The 17,915-nt window shown below is 44.1% G+C and overlaps 1 protein-coding gene across 1 annotated transcript in view; it reads left to right on the forward strand.

The window, feature by feature from the left end:
- The window catches only part of gle1 (GLE1 RNA export mediator), a 41,928-nt gene extending 24,573 nt beyond the window's left edge, over nt 1-17,355 (forward strand). Inside the window, exons 10-16 of the mRNA XM_038782086.1 lie at nt 1,938-2,080; nt 3,020-3,210; nt 4,585-4,714; nt 8,288-8,392; nt 10,658-10,740; nt 14,280-14,343; nt 17,243-17,355. Of these exons, the coding sequence (XP_038638014.1) occupies nt 1,938-2,080; nt 3,020-3,210; nt 4,585-4,714; nt 8,288-8,392; nt 10,658-10,740; nt 14,280-14,343; nt 17,243-17,311 (785 nt within the window). The 3' untranslated portion in view covers nt 17,312-17,355. The remainder of the gene's footprint in view (nt 1-1,937; nt 2,081-3,019; nt 3,211-4,584; nt 4,715-8,287; nt 8,393-10,657; nt 10,741-14,279; nt 14,344-17,242) is intronic.
- The last annotated feature ends 560 nt before the right edge of the window (nt 17,356-17,915 follow it).

Consider the following 17,915-nt stretch of genomic DNA (forward strand, 5'->3'; position numbering starts at 1 on the left):
TTCATTTCATATTTAGCATTATTGTTTCTCTCTCCCTCTCTCTCTCTCTTTTTCCCCCCTCCCCAAAATCACGTTTGATAAGTCCTTCTGATATTTACCGCCGCATATTCAGGTTTGATTCCTTTGCCCCTTGCTATCTGATACCGGTTTTTTAGCATCTTTTCCTCTGTTACTTCCCCATCTCTACCCAAGGTGTCACTCCTCCAGAAATTGTGTGTTTCCAGGAGCTCTGGTTGCTCTCCTTGTGCTCAAATGGACATTTTCTCTTCATGAACATTGATCTTTGGTCGCTGTTTGAAGGAGAAGGGCGACCAAAGGCAACTGGGGCTGGTCCTGTGTCCATAGAATTTACAGTGCAGAAGGAGGCCATTCAGCCCATTGAATCTGCACCGGCTCTTGGAAAGAGCACCCACCCAAGCCCACACCTCCACCCCATCCCCGTAACCCCAACTAACCTTTTTTGGACACTCAGGGCAGTTTCGCACAGCCAATCCACCTAACCTGCACATCTTTGGACTGTGGGAGGAAACCGGATCACCCAAGAAAACCCACGCAGGCACGGGGAGAACGTGCAGACTCCACACAGACAGTGACCCAATCCAGGAATCGAACCTGGGACCCTGGAGCTGTGAAGCAACTGTGCTAACCACTGTACTACTGTGCTGCCCTGTGCTTGAGCCTTGAATCCACACGTGCACCCCAAGTGGGGCTGGGTGGTGTTGCGAAAACCGGCTGGTATTTCTCTGATGCTGGTTTCAGGACTCGTTGTCCTACCCTGCCTGAGATCATCTCACCTCACTGGGGACTGAACTTGGGGAGTTTCGAGCACCATGGTGGTTCAGCTATTGTGTGTGTAAATCTGCTTTCAGAGTGTCAACTAATTTTACATTTATCCTTTTTTCTTACTGAGCTGTATCTGTCGGCTAGATCTAAATCCTTCAGTCTGAATAATCTTCATCTTCTGTGCTTACCTTGTGAAATGAGAACAATTAAAAATGTCAGTGGTCTCAAATAGAGCAAAACTGATTTTGTAATGCAATATGAATTATTTTTTACTCTTCGTGGGATGTGGGCGTGGCTGGCTAGGCCAAAATATATTGCCCATCCTTATTTGCCCTTGAGAAGGTGGTTGTTGCTGCCGCCTTGAACCGCTGCAGTCCATGTGCTGTAGGAGCACCCAGGGTGCTGTTTGGAAAGGAAATCGAGGATTTTGACCCAGCGACAATGAGGGAATGGCGATATATTTCCAAGTCAGGATGCTTTGTATGTTGGAGAGGAACTTTCAGGTGGTGGTGTTCCCATGCATTTGCTGCCCTTGTCCTTCTAGATGGTAATTTACAGTGCAGAAGGAGGCAATTCGGTCCATCGGGTCTGCTCCGGCTCTTGGAAAGAACACCCTACCTAAGCCTACACCTCCAACCTATACCCGTAACCCAATAAGATCAATTTAGCAGGGCCAATCCACCTAACCTGCTCATCTTTTGATCTGTGGGAGGAAACGAGAGCACCCGCAGGAAACCCACACAGACACGGGGAGAACGTGCAAACTCCGAACAGGCAGTGACTCAAGCCGGGAATCGAACCTGGGACCCTGGAGCTGTGAAGCAACTGTGATAGCCACTGTGCTGCCCACCCTTTGTAGGTTTTCACATTGAAAAGTATTAAAGCTCTTCATTGAAAATACTGCACCTCTTTTAATTCTTGTATAGTAGATGTGACCGTGTTCGAGGAGCTGTTCGTCGCAGGGGCGGTGGGGAGAGGTGCAAAAGGGGAAAATTTGTACAGACTATAGTTGATTTTTGGGAAGTGTTTTTTTTGCTGTAACCTGTTTTGATACATGTTTGTAATAAAATACATTAAAAAGAAAAAATTATTGTTTACTAGTGCTTGAATCGTGAAAGATAATTCAAGTAATTTCTCCATTGTTTTTTCTCTAGGGTCTCACCTCCGTGAAATCTTTGAAAAAATCAATAATCTGCTGATGGGCAAGCAAATACCATCAGCTGGGAAGTTGGTGTCAATTTCTCAGCACCCACAAGGGCAGGACTTTGTCTGTTACAAACTGGCAGAAAAATTTGTGGTGAGTGAGTAAATAATTCTTGAGGTGCAGCCATAGTGGTAGCGCAGGAAATATGGAAATCAGTTTGACGCAGCCAACTTCCACGAACAGTAACGAGGTAAATGACCAGAATGTTAAAAATCATGCTGTCGAGGGTTGAATATCGGCCTGGACTCCGGGGAGCATTCTCCTGCTCCTCTTCAGAGTAATGCAATGGAATCTTCTCCGTCTGCCTGAGAGGCCAAGTGGAGCTTCCATTTCATGTTTTATTTGAAAGGCTGCACCTCCAGCAGTGCAGCTCCCCCTTGGTGTACTGCACTCTGAGTTGGGTCACTAAAATAGTTAACTCAAATTACCCCTTTGTTCCTCACTCTTTAGAATTCCTTCTCCCGCTTCCACCGACCCCAATTTAGTGACACAATCGTTGCTGTTTTGTGGGATCATGCTGAATGGCAGACCGCTTTGGCTGTGCAACGATAGTTAATTGTTCATTGTAGGTGGAACATTTTGAGATGTGATCGACGTTTATTACAGCTAGGTGCTGTTCAGGAGTGAAACAATAAGGTAGATTTCATAGTATTCTAGTATTATATGGTGTAGAGGAGGCCATTCAGCCCATCATGCCTGTGCAGCTCTTTGGTAGAGCCTTCCAATCTGTCTCGCTCCTCCTTTCCCATTGCCTTGAAAATTGTTCTCCTTCAAGTATTTATGAATTCTCTTTTGCAAGTTACTGCTTCCAATCCCTTTCCAGGCGGGGTATTCCAGATCACAATAGATTTGGGCAGATTCCTTCCCCTCTACTATGAATTTTCAGGTTAAATCTAATTACCATCTGAAGATTATCGCAAGTGGGTCCCAACTTTCATGCCAAAGGGATCCAAGGCAGGTATAAAATGTCTTCAGTATCGAACGGAAAAACAAGTCCAATGTTAGTTTCAATTTTCTCCATTATTATTCCAGAAACAAGGCGAGGAGGAAGTAGCGTCTCACCACGAAGCTGCATTTCCAATAGCAGTGGTTGCTTCAGGGATCTGGGAGTCTCACCCGAAGGTTGGCGATCTTTTCTTGGCCCACTTGCACCGAAAGTGCCCCTACGCAGTCCCGTTTTTCCCTTCGTGGAAGGACGGGCTACCAAAGGAAGAATACCAAAGGTAGAACAACATTATGCCCTCATAACTGCGAGCATAACTGACCTGATATCTGCTTCTATCCACCAGGTGGTTATTTGTTGAAGCCAATCTGGTATGTAAAATCTGCCAACTGCGAGACACTCTTTAAATTGCCAGTTTCATGCTGTGAATCTCTGTGCCAAGTTGTTCCACCTCCGAGAAGGAAATATTGATTGTGCTTGTCTTCCCTGTGAAACTCCTGATACAGGTTGTAACTGATAGTAACCAGAAGACGTTCAAGCACAATTTTGTTTTGTTCCCGATTTTAGAAAGCCATTTGCAATCTGTGATTTTCCTTGCCAGGAAGACATTAGTAGGTTTCACAAAATTAAAACAATTCAGTAGCAAATTAATTAACTTTTGATTATGGAATGAGAGATTTTGAAAAATTCCTCTAGCTGCTAGCTAATGTTTTAATTCTTGCCTTCACCCCTCTGCTGTTGAGACTCGATTGCAATTAGCGTTGGTAGATGGCTGAATTTGTCTCTATCTGCTCGTTCCAAGAATGGATATTTTCTGGCTATAAAACCCCTTCCAATTCCTTCATATTATTGTCATTTCTTTCTGTCTTGTCCTCTTCTGGTCCTTCATCACAAAATTAGAAGATTAATAAAGAAAACCATTCCTTGGATTTAGTCTTCTACAAAAATACCGCCATCACACCATCTAATTGTTTACTAAATGATTCTCAAGTTTCAACTTCCACCCGTACAGAAATCTATTGATTTATTCTTTACGGTTAAACCACGATCTAACTGCATGATGGAATAGGATTAATGGGCCGAATGGCCTTCACATGTTTCCACATCAGTACTAAATTTAATTAGGTTGAAACTTGATCCTATTCCCTTATAATGTGAAATCAGTTTTTCACTCCACCTTCTCCATATTATTTGCTGAATTATATCCCTCCCTAAAGCTGCCTCGTTTGTGTATCCTGAAAGACAGCATATTTCAGTTAATTCTCCTTCCATGGGAAGGATGGGTTTGAATAGAATAATTTTACTTTTTAAAATAACATTAAAGTACCCAATTCATTTTTTTTTACAATTAAGGGGCAATTTAGCGTGGCCAAGCCACCTAACCTGCACATCTTTAGGTTGTGGGGGTGAAACCCACGCAGACACGGGGGAGAATGTGCAAACTCCACACGGGCGGTGGCCCGGGTCCGGGATCGAACCTGGGACTTTGACGCGGTGAGGCAGCAGTGCTAACAACTATGCCACCGTGCCGCCCCGGGAATAATTTGACTTTGTGCTGCTATTCTTTATGCATCATGCCGTGGGGAGAGGAGGGGCAGAAGATTTGTATATTCGCTCTTACTGTGCAATTAAAGTCTGAACCTTTTTTCTTCAGGTTATTGGGGTATCGAGTACTGGACAATGGTGTTGAGCAGCAGGACAACTTTTTGAAACGGATATCTGGGATGGTCCGCCTGTATGCAGCCATCATGCTGTTAAGATGGCCCTATGGATCAAAACAAGCTGTATGTGCCATAACAAAATGCTACACTTCAGTTTCCCAAATTATTGTCCAAATCTAAATCAATTCGGATGAGCATTTTTTTCCCGCCAAAGGATACGGGGTGACAGTGGCGTAATGACAGTGCCACTGGACTAATAATCCAGAGACATGGCTAATGCTCTGGGGCATGGGTTCTATGGCCACTGATGGGAGTTTAAATTCAATCAACAAACCTGGAATGGAAAACTAGTCTCGGTAATGGTAATCATGAAACTGAAACTATCATCAATTATTGTAAAATCCCACCTGGTTCGTTAACCTTCTTTCGGGAAGGAAATCTGTCCTTTCCTGGTCTGGCCGACATGTGACTTCAGTTTCACAGCAAAGTTGACTCTTAACTTCTCTCTGAAGAGACCTACCAAGCCATTCAGTTCAAGGGCAATTAGCGATGGGTGATGGCCACACCCACATCCCAGCAAAACTAATTTTTCAAAAGAGCAGTGCGACAGCCAGCATTGTTCCTTGTTTTTTGAATGATTGTTAAGAAGGCTGCATTCTACCACATTATAAATTTGAGATTGCTTTGTTACAGCACAGAAACAGGCCATTCGACCCAATAGGTTCATGGCAATGTTGATGCTCCATGCAAACCTCCCCTTACCTGGTTTTGTAAAAGGGAAATTGTGTTTGACAATTGTTTTTTAAAAAAATAAGAGTTCTTTGATGTAACAAGCAGGGGCTTCACAGCTCGGCGCAACATCGAGGGCCAAAGGGCCTGTACTGCGCTGTAATGTTCTATGGATAAAGGGGAACCAGTTAATGTAGTGTCTTTGGATTTCCAAAAGTCCATCCATCAGATGCCACGTAAGATTACCACACAAGATAAGAGCTTATGGTGTTGGGGACGGGGGCTGATATATTAATGTGAAGGAAGGACTGACTAACAGGGAACAGTCAGGATAAATGGAACATTTAGAGGTTTATAAGATGATCAGGGGAATAGATAGAATAGACAGTCAAGAGACTTTTCCCCCGGGTGGAACAAACCATTACAAGGGGACATAAATTTAGGGTGAATGGTGGAAGATATGGGGGGGATGTCAGAGGCAGGTTCTTTACCCAGAGAGTAGTGGGGGCATGGAATGCACTGCCTGTGGAAGTAGTTGAGTCGGAAACATTAGGGACCTTCAAGCGGCTATTGGATAGGTACATGGATTATAGTAGAATGATGGGGTGTAGATTAATTTGTTCTTAATCTAGGACAAAAGTTCGGCACAGCATCGTGGGCCGATGTTCTGTGCTGTATTTTTCTATGTTCTATGTTCTATTTTCGGTTTTGTGAACTGTAACTAGTGGAGTGCCATAGGGATCAGTGCTGGGGCCTCAACTATTTACAATCTGAATTAATAACTTGGATGAAGTCAAACTTGCTGTTGATATTAAAATAGGAAGGAACAAGTTGTAAGGATGCAAAGGGTCTGCAAAGGACGTAGGTTAAGGAAGTGGGCAAAGGTTTGGCAGATAGAGTATAATGTGGGGAAAACATGACGTCCGCTTTGGCGGGAAGAATAGAAAAGCAAAATATTATTTAAATGGGGAGAGATTGCAGAATGCTGCAGTGCAGAGGGATCTGGGTGTCCTCCTCGATGAATCTTAAAACGTTTACATGCCATTACAGCAGGTTAATAAGGCAGGCAAATGGAATGCTAGCCTTTTTTGGGATGAGCATATCACTGACAAAGCCAGCATTTGTTGCTTTGGTCAGCACCCCTGTCCTTTTAGCGAAAATAACCTGTTCCATCTGTTCTGATAGGTAACCCCTTAGTTAATCATCATTTTATTACCTTTAACTGTTTGGAAATCTGTGCTGTTTTGTTGAATTATCTAATCTGGCTGCTTGGACTGTCAGGATGGGCTGGAGGGGAATACGTTTTCCTACATAAACAAAAGAGCCTCACAGGAGGTTGAAATTTCATGTTATTTGCTTCTGTGTATTGAGATTTATTATTTTGGTGCTTTAGTTTTTTTTTAAGATTGAGAAGAGGTGGTGAGGCCCAGGGCACAGTTGCTTTCTGATAGTTTAACCTATCCTTCCAGAAAACCATTACTCATCTTGTCAGCCCATTTATTTGCCTGCTTCAACAATGCTTCTTGACCCCCACCCCACCACCCCAAGTACTTTTTCTGTTTAAAAAAAAAAAATTCATAAAATTTCACTGGGGCAGTCCTATGTGATACCTATACTGATTAAATTACTTAGCTGGACAGTGCTGAAACAGGCCATTTGGCCCAACTAGCTTCTGCTAGTTTGTATGCTCCATATAAACCACCTCATGAAACTCTTGTCGGCATATCTTTCTCCCTTAGGTACTTACCTAGTTCCCCCTACTATTTACCTCCGAAACTCTCACAAGAACAGACAAGAAATAGGTTCAGGAGTAGGCCATATGGCCTGTTGAACCTGCTCCACCATTCAATGTAATTGTGACTGATCTTGGGTTGCTGCTCCACTTTCCTGCTCACCCATATTCCTCAATTCCTTGAGACACCAAAAATCTGTCTGTGCCAGCCTTAGGCGTATTCAACGATGGGGCATCGACAACCCTATGGGGTTGAGCATTGCAAAGATTCACGACCCTTTGAGTGCAGTAATTTCTCCTCATCATGGTCCTAAATGATCAACCCCTATCATGTTTTAGATTTCCTGGAAACAATCCCTCAACGTCAAACACCTTCGGAATCTTGTATGTTTCATTTTTCTAAACTCCAGTGACTATCGGCCCAAATTACCCAACTGCTCATCATATGACAACCCCTCATCCCAGGGAGCAATATCCCCTCATCCCAGGGAGCAAACCTCCTGGTTTAGCACAGGGCTAAAGAGCTGGCTTTTAAAGCAGACCAAGGCAGGCCAGCAGCGCGGGTTCAATTCCCGTACCAGCCTCCCCGAGCAGGTGCCGGAATGTGGCGTCCAGGGGCTTTTCACAGTAACTTCATTTGAAGCCTACTTGTGACAATAAGCAATTTTCATTTCATTCCACTTTACCACCTTCAGTGCAAGTATATTCTTTCTTGAAATCGCTTATTGTCACAATGAAGTTACTGTGAAAAGCCCCTAGTCGCCACATTCCGGCACCTGTTCGGGGAGGCTGTTAAGGGAATCGAACCGTGCTGCTGGCCTGCTTGGCCTGCTTTCAAAGCCAGCGATGAAGCCCTGTGCTAAACAGCCCCTTAAGTATATTCTTTCTTAAATGTGGAGACCAAAACTGTATCCAGTACTCCAGATGTGGTCTTGCCAAAACCCTGTGCAATTGCAGCAGTAATTCTTTACTCCAATCCCCTTGCTATACAGGCAGACATGCCATTTGCTTTCCTAATTGCTCGCTTTACTAAGCGCAGCCAATCCTCGGAACATCAGCACTTACAAATGTTTCACTTTTTAAAATATATTCTCTATCCTGTTAAACCCCTTTCTATTATGTCACAGGTTAGCCTTCTCATTTCAAGGGGCCCCCGCCTATTCCGTCTTTTTCTGAGTCTTTCAAATGATTTGAAGTTGACGTAATCAATATTTAATTGTTTCTTCTGTGCATAGGAGCATCCTCATGGGCTGAATTATGCTTGGCGCTGGCTGGCTCAGATGTTGAACCTGGAACCCCTGGCTGATATTACTGCTACGCTACTCTTTGACTTTTTAGAGGTAAGTTGCTGTTTGCACCGCAATGTTGTTCTCCAGCATCTTCTATTTGAAACGTTAAGCGTGTCTCCACAACGTCCAGCATATCTGTTAATACTGCCTCCAGTGCAGATAAAATTCACGGGAATGGTTCCAGTGATGAGGGATTTCATTCTGAAGATCGGCGATTTTAGGACAGTATTCCTTTGAGAAAGAAAGGCTGAGAGGAGATTTGATAGAAGTATCAAAATCATGAGGGGCCTGGACAGGGCAGCACGGTGGTGCAGTGGTTAACACTGCTGCCTCACGGCACCGAGGTTCCAGGTTCAATCCTGGCTCTGGGTCACTCTCTGTGTGGAGTTTGCACATTCTCCCCCTGTCTGCGTGTGTTTCGCCCCCACAACCCAAAGATGTGTAGGATAGGTGGATTGGTCATGTTAAATTGCCCCTTAGTTGGAAAAAAATAATTGGTACCCTAAATTTTTTTTAAAAAATAGGGCTAACCATCAACTGGAAAAATGGATCCCATCACATCAAAATCCCTGGTGTATTTTTCTTGTCAGTTTATTCTAGCACAGGGTGAAATCGCTGGCTTTGAAAGCAGACCAAGGCAGGCCAGCAGCACCGGTTCAATTCCCGTACCAGTCTCCCTGAACAGGTGCCGGAATGTGGCGACTAGGGGCTTTTCACAGTAACTTCATTGAAGCCTACTTGTGACAATAAGCGATTTTCATTTCTATATCGACATCAGGCGGAAAAATAATATCTTGATAAATCTGAAGCTTTCTGCAGCGACTCATCTACAAAAGCGAGGGAGTGATGCTGAACTTGTATGATAATCTATATTGCCACAAGTAGGCTTGCATTAACACTGCAATGATGTTACAGTGAAAATCCCCGAGTCGCCACTCTGGCGCCTGTTCGGGTACACAGAGAGGGAATTCAGAATATCCTGACCTAACAAGCATGTTATTCGGGACTTGTGGGAGGAAGCCAGAGCACCCGGAGGAAACCCACGCAGACACGGTGAGAACGTGCAGACTCTGCACAGACAGTGATCCAAGCCGGGGCTCGAACCTGGGACCCTGGAGCTGTGAAGCAACAGTGCTAGCCACTGTACTACTGTGCCGCCCATAAAGGTGCAGCCATTTGACCCAGATGGGACTTGAACCCACCATCCCCAGCTCCGAAGCCTGATGCCTTATCCATCAAGCCACTGGGTCACCACAACAATCTGATCATTGGGCCTCATTTGGATTATTGGCGCTGGAGGGTGTGCAGAGGAGATTCACTAGGTTAATCCCAGAGCTGAAGGGGTTGGATTATGAGAAGAGGTTGAGTAGACTGGGACTGTACTCGTTGGAATTTAGAAGGATGAGGGGGGGGATCTTATAGAAACATTTAAAATTATGAAGGGAATAGATAGGATAGATGCGGGCAGGTTGTTTCCACTGGCGGGTGACAGCAGAACTAGGGGACATAGCCTCAAAATAAGGGGAAGTAGATTTAGGACTGAGTTTAGGAGGAACTTCTTCACCCAAAGGGTTGTGAATCTATGGAATTCCTTGCCCAGTGAAGCAGTTGAGGCTCCTTCATTACATGTTTTTAAGGTAAAGATAGATAGTTTTTTGAAGAATAAAGGGATTAAGGGTTATGGTGTTCGGGCCGGAAAGTGGAGCTGAGTCCACAAAAGATCAGCCATGATCTAATTGAATGGCGGAGCAGGCTCGAGGGGCCAGATGGCCTACTCCTGCTCCTAGTTCTTATGTTCTTATGTAATTCTGAACATCACACTTTAGGACATATGTCATGGCCTTGGGGAGAGTGCAGAGACTTACTAAAATGATACCAGTGATGAGGAACTTCAGAGATGGTTACAAAGAGATCTGGTGGAGGTTTTCAAAATCACGGGGATTTTGATAGAATGAATAAGGCAAAACTGTTTCCAGTAGCAGGTGACTTAGTAACCAGAGGGCACAGTTTTAAGATATTTTTGCAAAAGAACCAGAGGTTCATTTTTTTGTTAATGCAGTGACTCATTGGAATACACTGCCTGAAGTGCCGGTGGATGCAGATTCAGTAATGGATGGGATATATTTTTTAAAAGAACATACTTGAAGGGGTTTGGGAAAAGAGCAGGATGGTCAGACAAATTGAATAGCTGTCAAAGAACTGACACGGGTGTTATGGGCCTAATGGTTTCATCTGAGCTATGTAATCTGATGTAATTCCATGCGAGACCATGTTACACTGAGCATTTCACACTGCTATCATTTCCTTCCTCAACAGGTCTGTGGCAATGCCTTGATGAAGAAGTACCAGAACCAGTTCTGGAAGATGATCCTACTGATCAAGAACGACTACTTTTGCAGGTAAGAAACTCATGATCGTAGACTCAGAATGATTTGACTGCAGAAGGATCCCATTTGGCTTGTTGAGCCTATGCCGACACTTTGCAAAAGCAATTTAGCTTGTCCCTCCAGTGATGGAGGAGGTTGTCTGTCCCTTACTTATCTGCAACCTTGTAATATATATCCTGAAGGCCTACATTGTCATTAATTTGTCGACGTTGAGTTGCTGGTACTACAAAAAATAACTTGCATGTCTAACTCCTTTCACGACTTCGAGCTGACTGAAATTGGTTGAAAGAACAGGGGAATTGTACCTGACGCCTTGGCCAATATTTATCTCTCAGCCAACGTCACTAAAAAAAGCAAATTCTCATCAATATCATAATGTTGCTTGTGGGAACTTGGTGTGTTATGATGAATGTTGGAATTGTTATATACATTGTATTGTATGTATCTGGTGCGTTCATGGTTAAAAGTCTGGGTTAGCATGTATATGTGACTGCTGCAGTAATATATATTTTAAAATACTTGGTTTAAAAGGCCGGCAGACTTTGGGGCTACAGAAGGGATAATTAAAGCATCGTAAAAGTAAGGTTATAATTAGACAACACGGTGGCGGTGGTTAGCACTGCTGCCTCACGGTGCTGAGGACCTGGGTTCGATCCCGGTTCTGGGTCACTGTCCGTGTGGAGTTTGCACATTCTCCCCGTATCTGCATGGGTCTTACCCCCACAACCTAATAAAATGTGCAGAGTAGGTAGATTGGCCACGCTAAATTGCCTCTTTTTTTTTTTTAATTTGGAGTACCCAATTCTTTTTCCAATTAAGGGGCAATTTAGCGTGGCCAATCCACCTACCCTGCACATCTTTTGGGTTGTGGGGGCGAAACCCACGCAGACACGGGGAGAATGTGCAAACTCCACACAGACAGTGACCCAGAGCCGGGATCGAACCTGGGACCTCAGCGCCGTGAGGCAGCAGTGCTAACCACTGTGCCACCCCTAAATTGCCTCTTAATTGGAAAAAAAGAATTGGATACTCTAAATTTATTTTTACAAATAAGGTCATTATTCATTCCAACCATTTATATTTTTTAACAAATTAGGGCTAATGGAATTCTGTTTATAGAAAGAAGATTCCCTGGGGAGTAGATATTTAGATACATTGTGTTTAACTATGGTAAGATGTTCATAAACCCAGTTAGTGGGATCGATATCATAGAATCCCTACAGTGCAGAAGAAGGCCATTTGGCCCACCAAGTCTGCACCGATGCTCCGGAAGAGCAGCCCACCCAGGCCCACTCCCCTACCCTATACTCGTGACTCCACCTAACCTTTGGACACTAGGGGGCAATTTAGTGTGGCCAATGGACCTACCCTGCACATCTTTGGGTTTGGGGGGGTGAGATCCATGGGGAGAATGTGCAAACTCCACACAGACAGTGACCTGGGGCTGGGATCGAATCCGGGTCCTCGGCACCGTGAGGCAGAAGTGCTAACCACTGCGACACCATGCCTGCTGAGAGGTTAAACCATAGTTTGACACGATCAATAATCTGCAGGCTGTTTCCTGAAGGATCTCTGTGTCTCTCTCAAGGCAATTTATCCAAGACATCTTGGCACTGGAGGATGGCGACTCTCTGCGAGCTCTCTCAACCAGACCTCTTTCTTTTCTCTCATCACTGTTCTGACCTTTTCCACCTCATGTAAAATTACTGATAACGCTCACACAAGCTTGCCATCCTCCCATTGATTCTGTATACACCTCCCGCTGCCTCAGGAAGGCAGACAGCATTGTCAGAGACCCCTCACACCCAGGCTTTGACTTCTTCCAGACCCTTCCATCAGGCAGAAGATAAAGTCTGAAGTCCCACACATCCAGACATAGGAACAGCTTCTTCCCCACAGCTACAAGACTCCTCAACGACTCCCCCTCGGACTGATCTGTTCCCTGTAAGAACACTATTCACGACGCCTTATGCTGCTCTTGTTTGGCCCTTGTTCGACACTGTAACTAATCACTATTTGTCGATGTACCATTTGTCAATGTACTCCGTTGATTGATTATTCTTTTGTCTACTATGTACGTACTGTGTGCATTCTCTCGACCGCAGAAAAATACTTTTCACTGTACTTCAGTACATGTGACAATAAATATCAATCAATCAACATCTCTATACAGCAAGTATTCCTGGGTTTTCTAGCTGTATTTAAGACCGGTTTTTGACCAGAGATGGGTTTGCTTGGTTGGAGATTTTTAAAATTGCAGTTAGGAGTTGGTGTTTCAATTTATTATTCGGCATTGTTTAACGGGTTGTAAGCTATTTCTTGTATGATAAAGGTAGTTTAATCTTGTGTTAGTAATAAAGTTTGTTTTAACATACCATTTCCCTGTTTGAGCGTGGAGTCACTCCTGGAGCAAATTATCCTTTCCTCTCAGTTACAGATTAAGAAAAGTATTGGGGGTTCTGTTGGGGTCTGGTCCAGGACCATAATAGTGTACAATTTACTGCCAAGTTTCCTATATTGCAGCAGTGACTTGCACTTCAAACATACTTCATGCCGGTGAAGCACTTTGGGATACCCTGAAGTCATGAACGGCGCTATAGAAACGCTGTTAGTTCAGCATCTCTTCCGACTGCATTAACTTGTTCCATTGGGCTTCCCTAAATCTTTGGTATCCTTAAACCTAAGGAGGGATTTCTTGACTGGGGAGTGCATCAAATGCTCACTAGACTGAGTCCGAGGGTGAGGGAATAGTCCATTCAGGATAGATTGAGTTGACTGGTCTATATTCCCTAGAGTTTACAAGAATAAGAGGTGATCTAATTGAGACATACAAAGTTCTTAAATGGCTTGGAAAGCTAGATGCCGGCTGTGGTGTCTAGAACGAGAGTTTACAATCTCTGAATAAGTGATCAGCCATTTAGGACGACAGTGAGAAATTCCTTCACTCAGGATTGTGAATCTTTGGAATTCTCTATCCCACTGAGCTGTGGATGCTCAGTTATTGAATAGATTCAATATAGAGGTTGATAGATTTCTGGTTACTAAGAGAATTGAGAGGGCGGCATGGTGATGCAGTGGTTAGCACTGTTGCCTCATGGCGCCAAGGACCCGGGTCCGATCCCGGCCCCATTGTGTGGAGTTTGCACATTCTCCTCGTATCTGTGTGGGTCTCACCCACACAACCCAAAGATGAGCAGGGTAGGTGAATTGGCCACGCTAAATTGCCCCTTAATTGGGGGGGAAAAAAGAATTGGGTACTCTAAATCTTTAAAAAAACTAAGAGAATTGAGGAAAATGGGGTTACTGTGGGAAAATAGTTAAACTTGCTGTGATTTTATTGAATATTACTTGAAAGGCTGAATGGCCTTTTTCTGCTCCTATTTCTTTTGTTTTTACAAAGCAGCTAAAAAGATACTTGTTTTCAACAGTCCTAAAAGGCAGTTCCATTTTATTAGTTATTTAGAAAACAGACGTTAACCTGTTGATGCAAGTGTATACATCATTTTTTAAAAAATAAAACAGGTTTATTTGACACCTTTTTCTTTCTGTAGGATTGAAGCGGTTACTGGCACTGGGCAGGTTGGGGCTGTGATCCGGCTGCGCCAATTCCTGGAGGTAAAACCTCTCTCTCTTGTTCTTTGTGTGATTAACTTCTTCGATCCCAAATCCAAGTGGTTTTGGATATCCTAAACTTATCTCTCTTCAGGATGTGTCACCAGACATGGATTCTCTGAGTGAACTTGCCAGAGTACGATAGTAAAGTGACCAAACCTGCTTCACTGGAGCCGTATCAAACAAAATTGGAAGAGGGAAGGGGTGAAGGTTTACAAAGTTTGCTTCCTGGGCAATGTTCCCGTACTAGCCTCTCCAAATAGGTGCTAGAATGTGGCGACTAGGGGCTTTTCACAGGAACTTCGTTAGGGCAGCACGGTAGCATTGTGGATAGCACAATCGCTTCACAGCTCCAGGGTCCCATGGTCCCAGGTTCGATTCCGGCTTGGGTCACTGTCTGTGCGGAGTCTGCACATCCTCCCCGTGTGCGCGTGGGTTTCCTCCGGGTGCTCTGGTTTCCTCCCACAGTCCAAAGAAGTGCAGGTTAGGTGGATTGGCCATGAAAAATTGCCCTTAGTGTCCAAAATTGCCCTTAGTGTAAGGTGGGGTTACTGGGATATGGGGATAGGGTGGAGGTGTTGACTTTAGTTAGGGTGCTCTTTCCAAGAGCCGGTGCAGACTCGATGGGCTGAATGGCCTCCTTCTGCACTGTAAATTCTATGATCTATGAAGTCTACTTGTAACAATAAGTGATTTTCATTTCACTTTCATTTCATGTTATATCCTAGAAAGCCACTTGGCGAACAACTGCACTGGGCCCATGTTTACTCAGTCTAACTTTGAAAAACATAGGTGTTGTAAGACTTCTTACTGTCCTAACTCAACCACATCATACTGTCACTAAGCATCTCTTTATATGTGCTCAATACCCGAACAGACGCCGGACTTGGGGATTTTCACAGTGACTTCATTGCCGTGTTAATGTAAGCCTTGTGACACAAAGAAAGATTATTATTAAGTGAAACTCCAGTTGATGCCCTCCACCTGCATTTAGAATCATAGAATTTACAGTGCAGAAGGAGGCCATTCACCCATCAATTCTGCACTGGCCCTTGGAAAGAGCATGCCACCCAAGACCGCACCTCCACCCTATCCCCGTAACCCTACCTAACACTAAGGGGCAATTTAGCATGGCCAATCCACCTAACAGGCAACCGAAAGCATGGCTGCCAATGATGGAGCAATGACAGGAGGTGTTGGAAGTGGGAACTTGCAATCCCTGCCCTACTGTGAACTTCACTCCCACAACATGCAGTTGTTGGGGGCAGACAGATACCGAATCTTACACAATCAGAATTTTAACTGTCTGGAATGGGCTGGCAGATATTTATGGGACAGAGGTAAACTTTTGCAGTGAAGAAAGTGTTGGATTGAGATAGCACTCTTCATGAGTATACCAGAGTATACAGCAGGCTCGATCCAACTCCGGAGCGGATATGAATCCACCCTCCCCCACCATCTTACTGAATATTTCTGCATTGGGCGTTGGGCCTTCCATCCCCTCTGGCAGCCACACAATTCCAATGTTTTGCCTCCTAGACCGATTCACTAGATCATTGACCTTGGCCTTCAACGACTTATTCGCTTTGGCTGCCAAAGACATTTCCGCTTCCCGTCAGGCGGTCTGATCACTGTCTCGATAGGGCCACTTCCATATCCTTTATCTGGACTTTATCCATGGCTTTCATGGCTTCATTGGTCTTCTCCTGAGCCACTCGATGGGGGGGGGCCAAGGCCGCCTCCATTAATTTTCGGAGATCCTCCAACACAACCTGCCAGTGTTTATCAAGTTCCTTCGCCAGGTACTAGAACCCTTGGCCCTTGGTAGAATGGCTGGAGCCCCGGAGGTTGCCTCCGCCATTTTTTCTGCTGACGAACTTGGAGAGGCCTCCGATTCCTCCTTCTGATGTCTGCCTTATATCCGCTGACCTTTCTGGGAATTTTACTGGTATGTGGGTTTTCGAAAAGAAAATGTCCCCGAAACTGAGAGAAAAGGGCAAAAAGTGCAGTACTCGAGCTGAAACCACCCTGTGCATCTTCCACCTACATTAAACCATCCAAAGTCCTCGTAAGTAGCAAAGATGCATTTAAGGGGGAAACTAGATAAACATGAGGGAGAAAGACAGGCATCATGATCGGCGCAGGCTTGGAGGGCCGAAGGGCCTGTTCTTCTTCAAGAAAGAGAAGGATATACTAATAGGATGAGATGAAGAAGGACCTGAGGAGATTCATTTGAAGCATGAATACTGGCCTGGGCCAGTTAGGCCAAATGGCTTATTCCTAGTCTGTAAAATACTGTGTACTGAACGGGGGAATGTCAGTTCTCCATGTTCCCCAGCTGCACATTTCAAAGTTTAATGATGCTCTTATTTTTGTCTTTGCCTCATTGATAGGTTTTCCCCAGATTTTTTTTTTAATTAAGGGGCAATTTAGCATGGCCAACCCACCTACCCTGCATGTCTTTTTGGGTTGTGAGGCCCACGAAGACACTGGGAGAAAGTGCAAACTCCACACGGACAGTGACCCGGGGCCGGGATCAAACCCAGGTCTTCGGTGCCGTGAAGCAGCAGTGCTAACCACTGTGCCGGCCTGGGTTTTTTCAGTTGCTTTTGTCAAACAGAGGCAGTTGCTTTACATTGGAATAAAGTTTGTGGGAAAATCGTTCAAAACATTTGCCCAGTTTCCTGGTGACCAGTAACATAGAAGTGTTGCTTATCAGCAGTCCTGGCTAAAGAACGGTGAGACCTTAAGGTGGAGAGGAGAGTAAATGTAAACCAAATTACAACCAAGAAAATAGGACCATTGAATAAACTTAGTATAATTTTGTAGCTGCTTAGCTTGGCTGTGCAAGTATTAAGTGCCTTCCTTTAAATTTATTTTGATTTTTGTCTTTCTGTTCCAGAAATGCTTGAAGCAAAAAGATATTCCTCTACCAAAGGGTTACCTACATCCTGCATTCTGGAGATCATGAACAATCCAAAGGATATATTTCATTAAAAAGCCAAGGAAATCAGAGCTGCTTGAGTCAAAAACACTTTTTTATTAATATTGTAGTCACATTAATGGGAATGTTCGATTCATTGGACCTTTTTACATCATTTTATTATTTGGCTATTCAAGCTTTGCACTCTGACCTTGGTGCTGATGATGTTTTCGTGCAGTGTTAAAGTAGTTGTGTAATTCACTGAACCACAGGAAATGACTGGCTGGGTATTTGGGATGCTATGTATCAGCATTGACCTGTCATATTTTGGTTGTTGACTGACTGTTTTTTTGTTTAGATATATTATAACGCTATATGGAATTGATCTTGTGACTGTCATGACATGAAGCATTTGCCGTCCACTTTAATTATAAATTGCATCCATTGCAGTGAAAACAAAGGACCAGTACAGAGTAGCTGTGTTGTACATAGTTCAACAGGTTGGAGGAAACCTTGTGGGGTGCTGTATGTTTAAACTTTGTAAAGAGATTATGGCATTTTGCGTGTGTCCATCTATTGCACATTAGTAATCTCATTAATGGACCAATGTGTGAACTGCAAAATAATTTGATTTTTTTAAAAAGTGAAGGGT

This window comes from Scyliorhinus canicula, chromosome 21, assembly GCF_902713615.1.
Source record: "Scyliorhinus canicula chromosome 21, sScyCan1.1, whole genome shotgun sequence".
In the NCBI taxonomy this organism is placed as follows: Eukaryota; Metazoa; Chordata; class Chondrichthyes; order Carcharhiniformes; family Scyliorhinidae; genus Scyliorhinus; species Scyliorhinus canicula.